Source organism: Hemitrygon akajei, chromosome 14 (genome assembly GCF_048418815.1).
Source record: "Hemitrygon akajei chromosome 14, sHemAka1.3, whole genome shotgun sequence".
Taxonomy (NCBI): Eukaryota; Metazoa; Chordata; class Chondrichthyes; order Myliobatiformes; family Dasyatidae; genus Hemitrygon; species Hemitrygon akajei.
The window spans coordinates 67,840,502-67,857,591 of record NC_133137.1 but is presented as its reverse complement, the minus strand read 5'-3'; the positions used below and the strand labels follow the sequence as shown (position 1 = coordinate 67,857,591).

Here is a 17,090-nt window from a genome sequence, read left to right as displayed (position 1 = left end):
TACAAGGTACTGTTCATTATAAAAAAAACCCTCAATCTTTCAGTTGTATAGCATGTGGCTTAAATTATATTGTCAGAGATTATCAAGAACTTTGAAAACCAAAATGATTCTTTGATGTTACTATCTTTAAAGTACAAGGGCTGAAAATGAAGAGTTTAATTTTTTTTATAAGCAGTTGATTGTGTGTGTGGGTGAGACTGTTAATTGCTTCACTTAAGTGAAGGGGATTAATTCAAGATAGCAGGACACTTCAATCATTCAATAGCAGAGTGAAACACAAATCGAGGTAAAACTCTGCCTTCCTTGCCAAAATTTTTCATCAATGACCTGCTATTTTTAATGTCACTGGCTTATTTCTACCATACATTGTATAGGGAATATTTATTGGCAGTCTTATTAGAACACAACTGCAGAAGATGGAAAGCTAATCCTGAATAAACTGTAGCACTCAGTGCCCATTACTGCAGAAGTCTAATGGACTCCTGTTGCCAAAAAGGTCATGCAAGGACCTTTACATTTTTTTTTGCTCTCTTTTATTTCTAAATACTTCATTTTCATTGATGGTATTTCAATTCATCTCCAACCAATACAGTTGGAATAAAACACTAAAGACAGAAAAAGAAATCTCATTAATTTCTAATTAGTACAAGCATATGACGAAAAGTACTCCCTAACTTAGCAGTAACCATCACCCTACATTTGGATGACTACAATGCATTAGTGTTTGTTCTTTTCTAATTTGACACAGAGCCATGATATAGTGAGACAGAAAATACAGTAATTATACATAAGGTGATGTATTAAAGACAATGTTAACATGAGTGATAAAATGCTCCTTTGTAATGAGGCATCTAGTACTTTCAGTAATAGCATACATTCATGCTATTAATTTCACCATAAGAAGCCAATTTCATTTCTTGTAATAAAAGTACAGTGAAAATAGACTAAAAATAAAAGTGCCAGGATGAGAAGCAGAAATGTCTCATTGATCTAGTTATACTTGCCCAAATGACTGAAGGAACTATCCATTTAGTCCAATTCTGTTTTATCTTCCAGCAAACTTAACAGGATTTATTAATTATGGATAAGGCAGAAAGAAACGGCAAAATAAATCAGTTGCTTCTGCAGCATAGCACTAGATGTAAAGTAAAAACTGAAAATACCAGAAACACACAATGAGAAAAGCAGAATATATATATATATACATGAACAGAGAAATAAACAGGATTCAGGTTGGAGAATCATCACCAGAAACGGGAAAAAGAGAAGAAATTAAGTTTCAGAAGGAGGAAGAGGTGTGGCTAGAACTAAGTGAATATTTCCATTACAGTGAGAACAAATGGACTCACACAGCAGCTGGAACTGCAGGATGCCTTGTTATCTATTTAATGTTTTGCTAACAGAAAGGTAAGATTATTTTTGCTTCAAAAAAGTGCACTCATTTTGAAAAATATGATCCATGTTTTTAAAAGATTCAATGGTTTAATTTAATCTCAGAGAATGTATAGAGTATACAACCTGAAATTCTTATTCTGCGCAGAGATCCACGAAACAGAAAACAACCCCGAAGAATGAATGGCAGAAAACGTTAGAACCACAAAGCACCCCCTCCCATGCACAAGCAGCTGCAAAAGCATCAAACATCTCCCCTCCACCACCACTTACTCCAACAAAAGCATCAACCTCCACCATGTACCCACCATGTAAGCAATTGCAAAGCCCCAGAGACCATGAACTACGATCCATCAAAAACTACTGTCCATCCCAACACGTCGACATCTCAGATGGGCTCTCTCTCTCACTAACAAGGGAAAGAGAGATATCACTCCTGCCACAATGAGAGGAAAGACCAACAGCTCGCTGTTTCAATGTTACATTCTAAATTATGTCCACAAAGACAAGTATATTAGAGAGAAAAAGTTAGCACACATATTTTCCATGAGAAGAATTGTTTTTAAGCAGGTGCTGTTCAAAGATTAGAAAAGTTACTGGTTCACTTGGGATATTTAACACAGTATTCATTTCTTTCACATTGTGTACCTTTAGCATTTTCTGTTGCTTATGCTTTTTAATTTCATTACTCCTATCATACGTGATTGCTTCAATCAGAGGAGGAAGAGTTGTTTCTGGATCAGCTGCAACCCCTTGACCAACTGTAGAAATTTGCAACAAGCTAAAGGAAATCAATAATAAATATTATTTATTATAGAGCATCTCTTTTTTATGTTTACATTATATTTTCCACTGACAATGATTTGAAATATTTTGTGACATCTTTTGGATCTTTGGGGACATAATGAGTGTCCTTAGGCATATGTGCTAAGTAGTTCCACAATTCAATATCTGTGGAGATATAAACTGATATTCCAGTGTTTTTAAATTCATCGATTCTTGCTGTCATTCATGTCCATATTCATTTGTCTCACGTAATGAAAACTACAATCCAGTAGAGAGGTCAAATTTCAGGTCTCAGCAGCTGTTAGTTAAAGTTACAGTTTATGAGAAGGCATGAGATCAAAGTGGAAAAGCAGCAGTTGGGTAGATGGGAGTTGTGAGGAATTCTAAAGTACAAAAGAGATTACAACAAACAAAGAAAATTAAACTTAGTAAACACAGAAAGGAGAATAGGGGAGCAAAGAACTTTAAACAAAGAAACCCAGAACATTGATCACTGGCAGCTGAGGGTATAGCTGTTGAAGACAGCGTGACTCAATCTAAGATGGTAGACAGGGTAGACATCTCAGAGAGGGTTTAATTAAGAAAAGTCATGAAAGAACTCAATATATATTGTGAATATATAGCTGAAGCACATTTCTGCTCTTTTCTGATTATCTGTGAGCAGCCCAACAATTAAAGACAGTGCAGAGATCAAAAAGGCTGCATTAGTGTGAAGCTGCATGTGAAACTAGAATGAAAATTGTTTTGTGTTTTCCCATTCTTCTGCTGAGGAGAGAAATAGGAGGTATTTCTGATCCTCTGGGCAGCGGAAGTAATGATGTGAAAGTGAATAGAGAAACTACTAACTATAACAGAATATAACAGTATAGATAAGAAGAGAAGTAAGCCTGTATAGTTGCCCTCAGATAAACAATGGTGAAGAAGTCCTGGTAGAAGATGGTGTGGTCAACTGTATTAAAGCTGAAGACAAAGTGGGACAGATGACTTTTGTTATAATCATGAAAATCACCAATTGATAGTTTTGAGAGCAAACATGGGTATGAATTTGAAAAGCTAAAATACATTTAAGGTCTTGAGAGAAAAGGAAGCTTGGAATACAGGTATCAGTTTGCTTGATTAAGTTAAAGGGAGGGTGGTCAAAGATCCAGAAGTTCCTACAGTTTAGAGTAAGGGTCAGGGTTCTACCTGTATAAAAAGGTAACCTTTCTCTACAATCACTCCCCTCTCTAACCAATCCTAAAAACAATAAGACAAACCATGAGCCAAACATGGCAGTTCAGTTTTATACCCCAAGTATTTAGCTTGATAAACAGATGGGTTTGAATTACGCAAGAAAGCAAATGAAAAAAATAATCCATCTGTTCATTTGCCAAGCCATCCAATGATGTCACTCCCAACCAGTACCCAAAGTCAACTATAATTTCCAATGATGTCACTCCCAACCAGTACCCAAAGTCAACTATAATTTCCAATGATGTCACTCCCAACCAGTACCCAAAGTCGACTATAATTTCCAATGTCACACACTAACCTTGCAGTTCAAATAAAGTTCAGTTTCAGAGGAATATCTAATGCAATCTGCACCAGCTTACCGTGCCCATTCATTAAACTGCCCATTTGCTTGACGCAGGTGATTTTCAGACAGTAGACTAATCAATAAAGAAATCTCACTCTTCCATGAGACAAGAGAATTTTATGTGAGACCAAATTCTGCCACAACTTTATTAATGTTCAGTTAAGAAAGCTTTTTTTAAGCACCTTACAAATCCGGCTGTGAGATTTTTGAATAATCCTGATAACCCTGCTTTATACATGCTGAAATTTATTCCTCTTCAAGATGTACAACAATTACATCTCCAGGCCACTACATTTGCAAAGATGGTGGTCCCATGTCCTGAGACTTTTGAACACAGTTGATAAGAACATCCAACCTTTGTCATGCCCAAGTTTAAGTCAAAGCAATACAAGAGTCTAAATGTACCAGCTGAACTCTAATTTAGTGTCACTGAATAAAAAGAATAGAAATGATGTTTTGGGGTCAGGAGTGGGAATAGTGGGAATGGACGAGATGGTGGAAGAGAATGATCCTAATGTTGGACTGCATCATAGAATGATCAACCATATTTTCCTTGCTGTTCTCACCCACAATTTTGCAATGTTTTTGCAAAGTCTGTTAAGTCTGACTTTTTCTCTTATGCATGATTGTCAGGGCTGTACTTTGTAACTCAGCCACTCTCAGTTCACACCTTGTATGGCAGATCACCGCATTTGTGTTTACTCTCACATTATACCAGTCTTGTTATCTTATTGAAAAAATACTGCAAGGATGATCTCAACAATCAAATACATAACTTATCCATCTAATTCGTAAGCTTCATAAATTTTACAATCACAGCTTGGATATTGCCCCGGTATCAACAAATTCAGAGAGTTTTGTGAGGCTTACTTCTGCAGATCATCAGCAATTGACAAAGGGTCATTTTCTTCATTTTTCGTCTCTTTGTAGAAACCAAGCAACAAATTGCTGTGGGAAGTTGAGGTAAAGGAATAGCTATTTTCCCTTTCTGATAAACCAGATTTTGTAGTTTGACTTAATTTCCAATTCTGAAATAGAGACAACATGTAATTAATCATATTAACTCCAACAGACCCTTTCAAATATTTTTTCACTGCTTATATTCAGTTTTACAATCATTTTGATAAGGTTACCACAAGACACTAATTATACAACTAAGTTCCATCTATAACAGCAGTCAAAGTGCTTCAGCCAAATTATCAACATGGAAAAACTAGTCTATTATACTTCAGTTTTAAAATCCTTAACTATTTCACTACCTCTAGAGAATCGGAAATCAGGTTTATTACCAATCAGTTATGTGTCATGAAATTTGTTGTTTTGTGGTAGCATCACAGTCCAGATGTAAAAATTGCTATAAATTACAAATAAATAGCGCAAAAATATGGAATACTGTTCATTAGTTCATGGACTGCTCAGGAATCTGATAGCAGAGGGGAAGAAGTTTTTCCTAAATAATTGAGGGTGGGTTTTCAGGCTCCTGTAAGCAAAACATGAGCATCACCCAGACAGTGAGGGTCCTGAGTGATGGATGCTGCCTTCCTGAGTCTCCACCACATGGAGGTGATTAGACCTGAACTAAGTAGGATCACAAATACAATTTTTAAAAAACCTTTCCCACTATTAATATTACCTTTACATTTACTTGATGTTCTAGCTGCATTTTTTTGGTTAAGTCAACTTCTTGATTTTGTTGTTCTTGAAGATTGAGATTTCGTACTGCAACAACTGGAGGCAAAATAGGATGTTAATTATTTGCATACTTCATTTCAAACATGTTTTTCAGTCCGTGAAGTTCTATCAGTCAAGCAATGACTGAAATGGCCATCTATTTCCAAATCTTGTACTCACGGATGAAGTTATTTCCTTTCATACAATGATTTCTTTTATTTTTTACCTTTTTTTCCTTGCAGTGAAGTTGAGCTCAATATAAGGTATCTGGAACTCCAGCCCAAGGCCTCTTCATGTTAGATTATTCCCTGAATCGTGCCACTGTATATTATGTATAAATGACACTATCCTCACCCTACCCTGATAGTTTTTTAGTATCCTTTATTAATTTGACTTACAAATTAAAGTGTATGTTGAAGTTTTGAAACCATTTTATGGTTTATGATAATGCTCAATGTTATTTAGTAAACTGCTAGCAAATATCCATTCTCAACATTGATTCAAGTTAGTTTACACAACACATACAGAGGTTGGTCTCACTTTCTAGCCACAGAAGTTGTGGCTATTTCTCCTATGCTCACCACAGAAGTCTGAGCCTGATGGGGTCAGATTCAATCTCTACTGAGAACAAGTAATGACTTATTTGATGGGGTGTTAATCCTGTCCCATGCTCCTTTTATTGGTCACCACTGTTGATTGGGCAATGTCTTTGAGTAAATCTCAATCCTTCCTTGATTTAAAATCTACATCATGCTTGGTCACCAAGTAGTTTGTGGTTTTAGAATTTTGAATTCATATAAATCATTTGCATATTTCAGACTACAGGCTTCTGTGTACTCACAGAAATGAAACCCCATAATCTGAGTTAAATTTGGCATATTTTTCAGTGTCTCATCACAAATTCTGCAGAAGTTTGAGAATTCTTCTGATTTGGCTCTTTCCCTCAGGCTTCTAGCTAGGCCTTGAAAGTCAAAATAGTCGAAGGATCCACCAGAAATTTCAGGTGAGCGTGAATCTGCGGAGTGACCACAAACTTTATAACACGAGTCTTGCTGGAGTTAGAACAAAGCTTCAATTGCTCAAAGGCTGGGAGCATATTTAGGTTGTCTGTGACTGATTAGTTGATTCCTCTCAGTAAGAGTCCTAGATCAGAGTCAGATGTGCTCACATACAGTCATACAGGCTGAAAACAAGCCATTTGGCCCACCACATCCACAATGAACAGTGGGCACCCCTCCATCATCTTTCTGCACTTCAATGCTGTCAGCAGCTCTGCTTCCACCATTCCCTCGGGCAGTGCATTTCAAGTGCAAATCACAATCTGTGTGAAAAGGTCCCCCCCCTCAGATCCTCTCTAAATCTCTCACCTCTCACCCTAAATCTAAGATTTTGAGCAGGCTGGCTTCAAAGATGAGTCCAGGCATTATAAAGAGTATCACACTGTTAATTTACTGGCTGTGGGAAAATAAAAGGTGGAAGACAGGTAGCTTGTTTCAACTTTGAATGGTTTTTCAACATTTTGCAGGGAGATCTCTTCTGATATATGTCAACTTCTTAGCGGAATTGCTGTTCTGATGAATGCCAAAATGAAAATGCCAAGCTATGTCCTGTGTTACAGTAAAACTGCAAACAATTCTTACTTACAAGCTTCATAAACAATGGAGTCACTTTTTTCTGATGCAATTAATTTCCACTTACCTTTCACTGTACATCCTGAACGCTCTGCCAAGGCACAGCTGAGATTGTGGGAATGTTTGTTTTTAACATTCTGCCTGCATTACACTTGAGGTGACCAGTGACACAAACAAACTACCCATGTGACCAGCTATAAACATTCCTTGATGTTAAGAAAAAAATAGCAATTACAGCTTCCCTCACTAGTATTCTGAAAATTTGCACCGCACAATAGTTCCATGGCACATCTGTGAGGGCAGATTCATTTTTGCATCATGAAATTAATAAAATAATTAAATAGAATTGGAGCTCAGTAGTGCAATGTTTTGTAACTTCAAAACATTAAATTAATTCGAAGGAAGACACAAGAATCCGAAAGGTGTTTTCCTTCAAGTGAGGTGCATGCTTATCACATGGGAGTATATGTATGCAATTCATGTATTTACACATATAACTTGTAATGAATTATTTAAACAATGTTTGATTAAATGTAAGATTACTCAAATATTACTGAAATATTGAATACACAACAGGTAGCACAGCAGTTAACATAATGCTAGTAGAGCGCCAGTGGCCCAAGTTCAATTCCTCTGCTGCCTGTATGGAGTTCGTATGTCCTCCGTGACTGCATGGGTTTCATCCCACGTTCTAAAGATGTACAGGTTAGTAAGTTAATCGGTCACATTGATGAAATTGGGTGGCATGGGCTCAAAGGGTCAGGAGGGCCTGTTACTGTGCAAAATCTCTAAATAATAAAAAAAAGAATAATCTCTTACTCTCCATTGGTTTGTGATCACCAGCTGATTCAGCTTCATGAAGTACCACATTATAGAGCTGCATTAGATCCAGCTGTGGAATACTGTCATTGATCTATAAAGAAACATGGTGCAAAAGTTGAGAAAAATTCCCTCAATCTCCAAAACCAAATTCTGCAATTCACATTGTAATATTTGACCAACCTCTTTAAGGTCACTTTCTATTGTTTGCTTCTTTGGTTTTGGTGGTCCCTTGGGTCGGCTAAGGTTGAAGAGGTACTTGAAGGTAAAAGGAGCCTTAGGAGATGTTGATTTGCTGATCATAGGTTTATATTTCGCTGCATTTTCTTTTTCAGAATTGTCATCAGTTTCTCCTGATTTGCGCAGGGCCTTGATTTCTTTAGAAACTTGATGTTTTATAGCTCGCATATTCAAGCTTTAAAAATTTTTTAAAATCATAAAAATACAGTTGAAATAGAACAGCTTAAAATTAATTCAGCCCTCAGTCTTTTCTGAGCTAATATCTATTTTCTATTACTCTTTTCACAGAATTCTGTGCCCTTATTTCTGAGTTATTAGTTAATCTTAAAGACAAAGGCAAAATGTGACGTTCCTGTAATTTCCGAAGGAGCTTCAATAGGATTCTATCACCCAGGATTTAACCCAAGGTAATATTTTGTGCAAGTATATTGTGAGCATGCTATGTTGGCACTGGAAACATGGAAACACTGCGGGATGCCCCCAACACATCCTCAGAATCTGTTTATCATTGACGCAAACAACACATTTCACTGTATGTCTTGATGCACAACTGACAAATAAAGATCACCTTTAAACGTTTTTGTTGCAGAGCTAGCTGAGTCTCTAACCAAGTTGTTGTCAGACACTTGCAATGTAATGTGGAAAATCTCTTTGATACACCCTGTTCATAAAAAGGCAAGACAAACCCAAGCCAGCTAATTATCTGGCTAATCAACTCTTAATTATTAGCACAACAATGGAGAGTATTGGTAATGGTGCTTTGTAATAGCTCTTACCCACTAATACCCAGTATGGTTTCTGCCACTGTCTTTAAGCTTCAGACCTCATCATTTTTATTTTATTTATTTTTATTTAGAGATACAGCACAGAACAGGTCCTTCTAGGCCAATGGGCTGTGCCATCTAGCTACCTATTTAATATTAGCCTAATCACAAGACAATTTACAACAACCTACTTACTGGTATATCTTTGGACAGTGGGAGGAAATTGGAACACCCAGAGGAAACTCTCGCAGTCAAGGGAAGAACGTACAAACTCCTTACAGAAGATGCTGGAATTGAACTCTAGCTGTAATAGCATCATGCTAAGCGCTGTGCTACTGTGGCACCATAACATGATCCAAAAGCTGAATTGCAGTGAGGAAACGTGGGAGAGCACCCTTGTCAGGAGAATTTGACCAAGTGTAGCATCAAACAGCCTCAGTAAAAATGTTGTCAATAGGTATAATTTTGAAGTATTGCCTCACATTATATGTGATGCATTTTAAATAAATAATGACCCCAAGTGTAACAAAAATAGGTTAGTAGATTGGTGAAGGATGACTGAGAGGCTAAGAATAAAACTTAGGATCATTAATGGACAACAATATTGAAAATCTACAATACAGAATCTGGTAGTACTAATGAGATTAGGATATACACCATGAATGATGTTCCTCAGGTATATTGAGCAACAGAGGGTACTTGGTATACAATTCTGAAGATCCTTAAAGGTGGCAGTGGGGGTAGATAACAAGGTTAGAAGTTAGATATTGGCTTTCATTAGTCAGGACTGAGTATGATAAGCAGGGAAGTTATCAGATCCGGAACCAGGATTTATTTCAAGAGTTAAGAATTGAAAAGTACGTTATAGTCAACTAATATAAAACTTTGGTTAGACCACACTAGAAATGTGCATTATTCTTTTTGCAATTTAATAAAGGAGACAAAGGAATAATGGAATTGGTGTAGTGAAAATGTACACAAGTGATTCAAGATGGCGGCGTGAAGCAGCTTGCAGCGGCCACTCCAGAGCTGTTTATCTGTTATTTGTGAAGCAGGGTGCCATGCGCAACCATAATCGGATGAAAAACGGACGTGGGAGCACGGAGGAACATCTGGAAATCTCCAGGAAGACCTTCTTCGTTGCTGCTGCGAGGTCCGGGTATCTGCTGGGAAGAACAGGCCCCCAGTCCTCGGGGTCGCGTTGCCAATGGCCGTTGGCGGGGGTGTCTTAATACGCTCGGCAGAGGATAGTGCTCGGAGAAGCTGTGCCGGAGGCTCGGAGGTTCGATGGACTCTGAGTCCGCTATGATCAGGTCGCTTTCAGTGTGTGCTGTGTCTGCGAGGTTGGGTTTGACGGAGCTTTCATTGCATGCTGCTCTGCGAGGCTGAGTCGGGTGGTGCCGTGGAAGTTCATAGCGGGGGTATTCCCTTCTGCTACTGGCGTGAGATGACGAGTCAAATCGGGACCCTGAGGACTAGTGAAATCTGTGTGGTGGTTTCTTTCGAACTTAGTCTTTTAACATCTTGGGACTATTTTTACTGTGCCCATGGTCTGTTTTTTTTAATCAATTATGCTATTGTTGCACTGTTGTAACTATATGTTGTAACTGTGTGGTTTTGTGCAGGTCTTGTAGCTTTAGTTTTTGGTCTTGTTTTGTCTGGTGGAATTGGAGCTTCTTTCCGGGGAACGCGCTAAGATGGTAGCGCGATATTAATACGCAGCAGCCTGTCCGGACTCTGGATTGGGGATTGCCAAACGTTATGTGGATTTTCTAGTGTAGTCTGTTTTGTCATGTGCTTTGTGATATCATTCTGGAGGAACATTGTCTCATTTTTTAATTGCATTGCATTTGTGGTTTCTAAATGACAATAAACTGAATCTGAATCTGAAGTGATACCCTTGTAGATCAGAGAAGGACTCAGCCATTTTTTTCCCGAGTAAAATAAAGCCAAGGAGAATCAAATAGGAATCCTGAAAAATAAGAAAATGCTTTGATACAAGGAATTCAAAGTTCAAATAACATTTATTATCAGAGTACACACGTCACCATATACAACCCTGAGATTCTTTTGCTGCGGGCATACTTAGCAAATCTATACAACAGTAATTGTAAACAGGATCAATGGACAATAAACTGTGAAAGTGCAGATATAAAAAAAAGCAACAAATAACAAGTATGAAATAACAAGATAAAAGAGTCCTTAAGTGAGTGTAGTTGTCCTCTTTTGTTCAAGAGCCTGATGGTTGAGGGGTAGCAACTGTTCTTGAACCTGGTGGTGCAAATCCTGAGGCACTTGTACTTTCTACCTGATGGTAGCAGTGAGATAAAGAGCTTGGCCTGGGTGGCGAGCATCTTTGCTGATGGATGTTGCTTTCATACGGCACTGTTTCATGTGCTCAGTATATTGGAGGGCTTTACCTGTGATATACCGGGCTGAATCTACTGCTTTTTATAGGATTTTCTGCACAAATGCATTGGTCTTCCTATACCAGGCCATAATGCAGCCAGTCAGCACACTTTCCACCATACATCTTGAGAAGTTTGCCAAGGTTTTTGATGACATACTGAATCTCAGCAGAATCCTGAGGAAATAGAGGGGCTGTTGTGCTTTCTTCACAATTATAAGACAGATCCAGGACAGATCTTCTGAGATAGTGACAAAAGAACACCCAGGAATTTAAAGTTACTGACCCTCTCCACCTCTGATCCTCCGATGATTACTGGATCTGGATTCTGGATTCCCTCTTCTGAAGTCTGCAATCAGTTCCTTGGTCTTACTGACATTGAGTAAGAGGTTGTTGTTATTACTCCACTCAACCAAATTTTCCATCTCGCTCATGTATACTGATACATCCCACAGCAGCAAACTTGCGTATGGTGTTGGAACTGTACTTAGCCACACAGTCACAGGTGTCAAACAAGTAGAGCGGGGGTAAGCACACATCCCTGTGGTGCTCCTGTGCTGTTGAAGATTGTGGAGGAGATGTTTATGCCAATCCAGACTAACTAGGTTCTACAAGTGAGGAACTCCAGGATCCAATTGCACAAGGAGGTCCCAACTGTACATTGAAGCCCAGGTCTTGGAGTTTACTGATTAGTTTTGAGTGGATGATGGTGTTAAATGTTGATGGGTAATTGATGAAGAGCATCCTGATGCACGCATTTTTATTGTCAAGATATTCCAGGGTTGTGTGAAGAGCCAACAAGATATCATCTGCTGTAGACCTGTTGCTGCAGTAGGCAAATTGTTGCAGGTCCAAGTCCCCTCTGAGACAGGAGCTGATATGGTTCAGCACCAGCCTCTCAAAACACATCATCACTGTGGATGTAAGAGCTATTGAATGATTGTCATTTAGACAGGTTATCACGCTCATCTTGGGCTCTACTTGAAAATATGAATGCTTAACTATTTCTATTTGTACACAAGCATAAATGGGGAGTACCAATCTCCTCTGTACAACAAGCATTCATTTAATCTCAACTGCAAGGCAGAATTTCTTTCAATGTAATTAAAAAAGGCTTTGTTCATCACTGCAAAGAGCAGGAACCAGCCTTCAAAGGAAGGATTTTGTGAAAATCAGCAGTGTTTAACAATCCTCTTAATCAAGTTAAAGATAAGAAGTCTGTAAAATAAACTGCAATGTATGTAAAATATAAAAAACTTGAGCATTTATAATCTGCCTCCTGACAACAATGGTCACTGGATAAATGAATTTTATGTTTCAGTTCAGTGGAACAGTCATAGTTTGCTATGTCCTCCCTGGGAGGAGATTAACCAGCTTTTAACCTCTTTGCTTATCACCTATAGCAACGGGAGATTTGGTGGAATTTGAGAGCTTTATTGTGTCTCCTTATATATAAATTTTCACCTAACGGTAGTCTCTTTCTGAACCTACAGTCATCAAGAAATCCACTTAAGAATTTAGAAGAAATTTTTGTACTCAAATTATTAATGAGAATGTGGAGGTTATGGCCTGGCAATTATAAAGTAAATATTATTGTGCATTAATAGAGCTGAGACAAGGAATATTGAGAGAGAAATGGGTACACTGATAGCCCTAGATGAGGAAAGAGCTTGAGTGGAGTACAAAACATAGCATGGGTCTGATTAGGCTGAATGGCTTGTTTATCTGCTGTACCTCCCCTGTAATATCAGAATCAGGTTTAATATCACTGGCATTTGTTGTAAAACTTGTCAGCTTTAAGGCAGCAGTGTAATAAAATACATGATAAATATAGAGAAAAATGGATTTACATGAAGTGTGTATGTATATACATATATATATATATATATATATATATATACACACACACACACACACGTGTATATATATGTCTATTAAATAGTTAAGTTAAAATAAGTTGTACAAAAATAAGTAGTGAAGTAGTGTTCATGAGTTTAATGTCCATTCAGAAATCAGATGATAAAGGGAAAGAATATGAATCAATTAATTATTCACATATGTATAACACTTCATGTTCTCAAATTAATTTCTGTAATTTGTGAAATAAAACTGAGAATAAAATACACAACGAGAGTTGCAAAACTTACAACTTAGCGCAATCATGAGCAAGTTGGGCCTTTAATCTACTCAGGTTGGCCTCATCAGTGAAAACAGAATGTTGTCTCACTGCGTTCACCATACGAAGATAGTGAAGGAATAGGTTTTCACACACTGTAATGATGTGAGTAGTCATTCGGCGGCTGAGCTCTTTGTTTTCCATTTTTGTCAAAGTACCGTCATGAGAATAGAGCTCAAATTCCTTCCAGAGGAACTTTACATCTGATAGAATGACTCCTCCCTAAAAATAACAGTACCACATCAAAATTAGTTTATGCAGAAATAAGACGATTTAAAAAATAATACTTTACACAATTCAAAAGACTTTAGTTTATTATTCCTTAAAGTACAATAATTTGCTGATTAGTTTTAGATTGAATATACTGACTACTTGCAAAGGTTCAGTATTTTATCCTTGGCTTGTAATTTATTTGCAAATTTCAGTCATGACTTCATACCCCATATTCAGAAAAAAAATTGCACTTTGCTCTCCTAAACATAGATAACGACACTCAAATAAAGATATAGTCTTGAATAAAGTTAAATTTGGATTAAACTGAGATGGCTCGAATAGTCCAAAAGCCTACCAACACTTACTGTTTCAGACTGAGCTATTAATTTTGGTCAGAGGGATGAAGTGCTGGAACTAGAATGAAAAATAGAAACAATCTGCTGGTAAAAGAAATCTTACAGAAGTAAGGTAAAGTAGTAAGGTGCCAGAAAACTGGAGGATCACTAATGTCATTCTGTTATTTTGAAAGGGCAGCTCACTTTTATGTAGGTTCAGCTTATATACTGAAAAAGAACTAAACTGGGAGATTAAAGAAAGAACCAAAGGTAAAGAAGTTTCAGTGTTAGAGATAAAAAGTAAAATATCATCAGCATATAATGAAATTTTATGAGTCATACCTTCCCTTAGTATACCAGAAATGTCCTTAGATTCTCGAAATGCTATTGTTAAGGGTTCTACAGCTAAAGCAAAAAGTAAAGGACTAAGAGGGCAACCTTGTCTAGTTCTCCGCTGTAATTTAAAGGGCTTAGAAATTTAGGAGTTAGTAATAACCTGAGCGGTAGGAGACAAGTAGATTAATTTAACCCAATGAATAAAATTAGGCCCAAAATTAAACTTTTCGAAAATTTCCTTTAAATGACCTAATGTCATCAAATGCCAAATTTCCATTCCAAGTTGTTACAAGTGAATTTACATATCTAGGTGTAACAATTACTAAAAACTTCAAGAATTTATTTAAAGAAAACTTAAACCCCTTATTGAATTATGTGAAAAAGACGCTTTCTAAATGGTCCCCTCTTTCTTTATCCCTAGTTGGCCGAATTAATTCTATTAAAATGAAGATTCTTCCTAAATTTTTATATATTTTTCAGGCCTTACCTATTTTTATTCCTAAGACCTACTTTGATTCTTTAGATTCAATTTTAACATCTTATATTTGGAATAATAAACAAGCTCGTTTAAGTAAAGTTTACCTACAAAGAAATAAAGAGATGGGTGGACTAGCCCTACCCAATTTTAGGTTTTTCTATTGGGCTGCCAATATAAGGAATATAACTTTCTGGTCTTATTATATTTATCGTAAAGATTGCCCATCATGGGTCTCCTTAGAAGTTAATTCTGTAAAAAATTCCTCTATTGTCTCTCTTCTTGGATCATACTCTTCTTTTTCAGCAAATAAAATAACAAATAACATAACTGTTAAGCAAACTTTAAGGATTTGGGCTCAATTTAGGAAATTTTTTGGTTTAGCAAATTTTTCATTATCATCTCCCATTCTCCTTAATTTTTTTTTATCCCTTCCATGACTGACAAAGTCTTTAAAGATTGGGATGAACTAGGTATTAATGGTTTTTGGGACCTGTTTATCACAGGATCTCTTGCTTCATTTGACCAATTGTCAAATAAATTTGCACTCCCAAAAACACATTTTTACAGATACCTTCAAATTAGAGATTTCCTACGTTTCCAATTAACTACTTTTCCTATAGGTCCTGATAAAAATTTACTGGACGATCTTTTAAATTTAAAACCTTTTGTTAATGGTTCTATTACTGGTATCTATAACTTGTTAATTGATTCTAGACAAGACTTTTTAGATAAAATAAAAAAAGCTTGGGAGGATGACCTAAATTTCAGATTGCTGATGATAGATGGAATAAAATTCTTAAACGGGTTAATAAATCATCTTTCTGTGCTCGTCATTCTCTTCTACAATTTAAAGTGGTTCATAGAGCTTACACTTCTAAACAGAAGCTGTCCAGTTTTTACCCGAATGTTTCTCCACTTTGTAATAAATGCAACTCTGCTGATGCCTCTTTAATTCATGTTTTGGTTTTGCTCTAAAATTGAAAAGTTTTGGCGGGAAGTATTTCATACCTTCTCAGAACTTTTTAGGGTCCAATTTGACCCAAATCATCTTACTGCCTTGTTTTTTATTATTGCAAATGAAGATATAACTTTAAGTACTCCTAACCTACAGGTTTTAGTTTTTACCTCTCTTTTAGCAAGAAGAGCAATCTTGCTTAAATGGAAGGAGTCTACCCCTCCTACACATCTTCAATGGCTACGTGATATTATGTCTTATTTAAATTTAGAAAAGATCCGCTGCTCAGTCTTAAATTCGAAACAATCTTTTTATATCTGGGGACCTTTCCTAAATTACTTTTCCAATTTATAAAGTTTAACAGTGCACAGACTTTTATGTATATTTTTATCTTCTTTTCTTAAGCGAATGTTTTTTTTTCTAATTATCCATTATCATCCATCAGCTTTTTTCTTTGGTAGTTGGTAGGGGGTTGACTTTTTTAATATAAAATATTTCTTTTATGATGTATGACTTATCTTTAAACTTTTGATTACAGAGTGGTATACCTTTATGTGTTATGCTATAACATTTTGATCAATTTTATTACAATATATGAATGTACACAAGTTATGTTGAGATGTATCTATGTGTCGCACTCTGTAAATCTTGTTTCTTTTTTCTTCGGATTAAAAATATTGTAAAAAGAAAAGAAAAGAAAGGGCAGCAAGGTTGCTACGAGTCAATGATCCTTATGGCTATGGATTTATGTAGGGACTGATCAGCAATAATTAGCATGGAATTGTGTGGGGAAAATCATGTGCCACTAATTTGATCACGGGGAGGGAGGGGGGAGGGGGGAGGGGGGAGGGAGAGGGAGAGGGAGAGGGAGAGGGAGAGGGAGAGGGAGAGGGAGAGGGAGAGGGAGAGGGAGAGGGAGAGGGAGAGGGAGAGGGAGAGGGAGAGGGAGAGGGAGAGGGAGAGGGAGAGGGAGAGGGAGAGGGAGAGGGAGAGGGAGAGGGAGAGGGAGAGGGAGAGGGAGAGGGAGAGGGAGAGGGAGAGGGAGAGGGAGAGGGAGAGGGAGAGGGAGAGGGAGAGGGAGAGGGAGAGAGATCATTCTGCTGTTGTGCTGCTGAGTGTACACACTTCAATATCTTCTCCGGTAAATTCTTATAGTCAGTACTAAACTGAGCTGATGTGCTCAGTTTGGCTTTATGGTGTCTATCCTGTAATACATGGTGGAATATTCCATTCCTTTAGTAATAGTGATGTGTAAATGTGTATATGTTGTTTGTATACTGCATTTAACGTAGATACTTCAGTTCATTTTAT

General features: G+C 37.1%; 1 protein-coding gene across 1 annotated transcript in view; it reads right to left on the bottom strand.

Moving 5' to 3' along the window:
• Positions 1-17,090, bottom strand: part of ccdc87 (coiled-coil domain containing 87) — a 74,943-nt gene that overhangs the window by 35,375 nt on the left and 22,478 nt on the right. Inside the window, exons 4-9 of the mRNA XM_073066283.1 lie at positions 13,434-13,684; positions 8,059-8,290; positions 7,876-7,969; positions 5,388-5,482; positions 4,625-4,782; positions 2,041-2,173 (exon numbers count right to left, since the gene is read on the bottom strand). Of these exons, the coding sequence (XP_072922384.1) occupies positions 2,041-2,173; positions 4,625-4,782; positions 5,388-5,482; positions 7,876-7,969; positions 8,059-8,290; positions 13,434-13,684 (963 nt within the window). The remainder of the gene's footprint in view (positions 1-2,040; positions 2,174-4,624; positions 4,783-5,387; positions 5,483-7,875; positions 7,970-8,058; positions 8,291-13,433; positions 13,685-17,090) is intronic.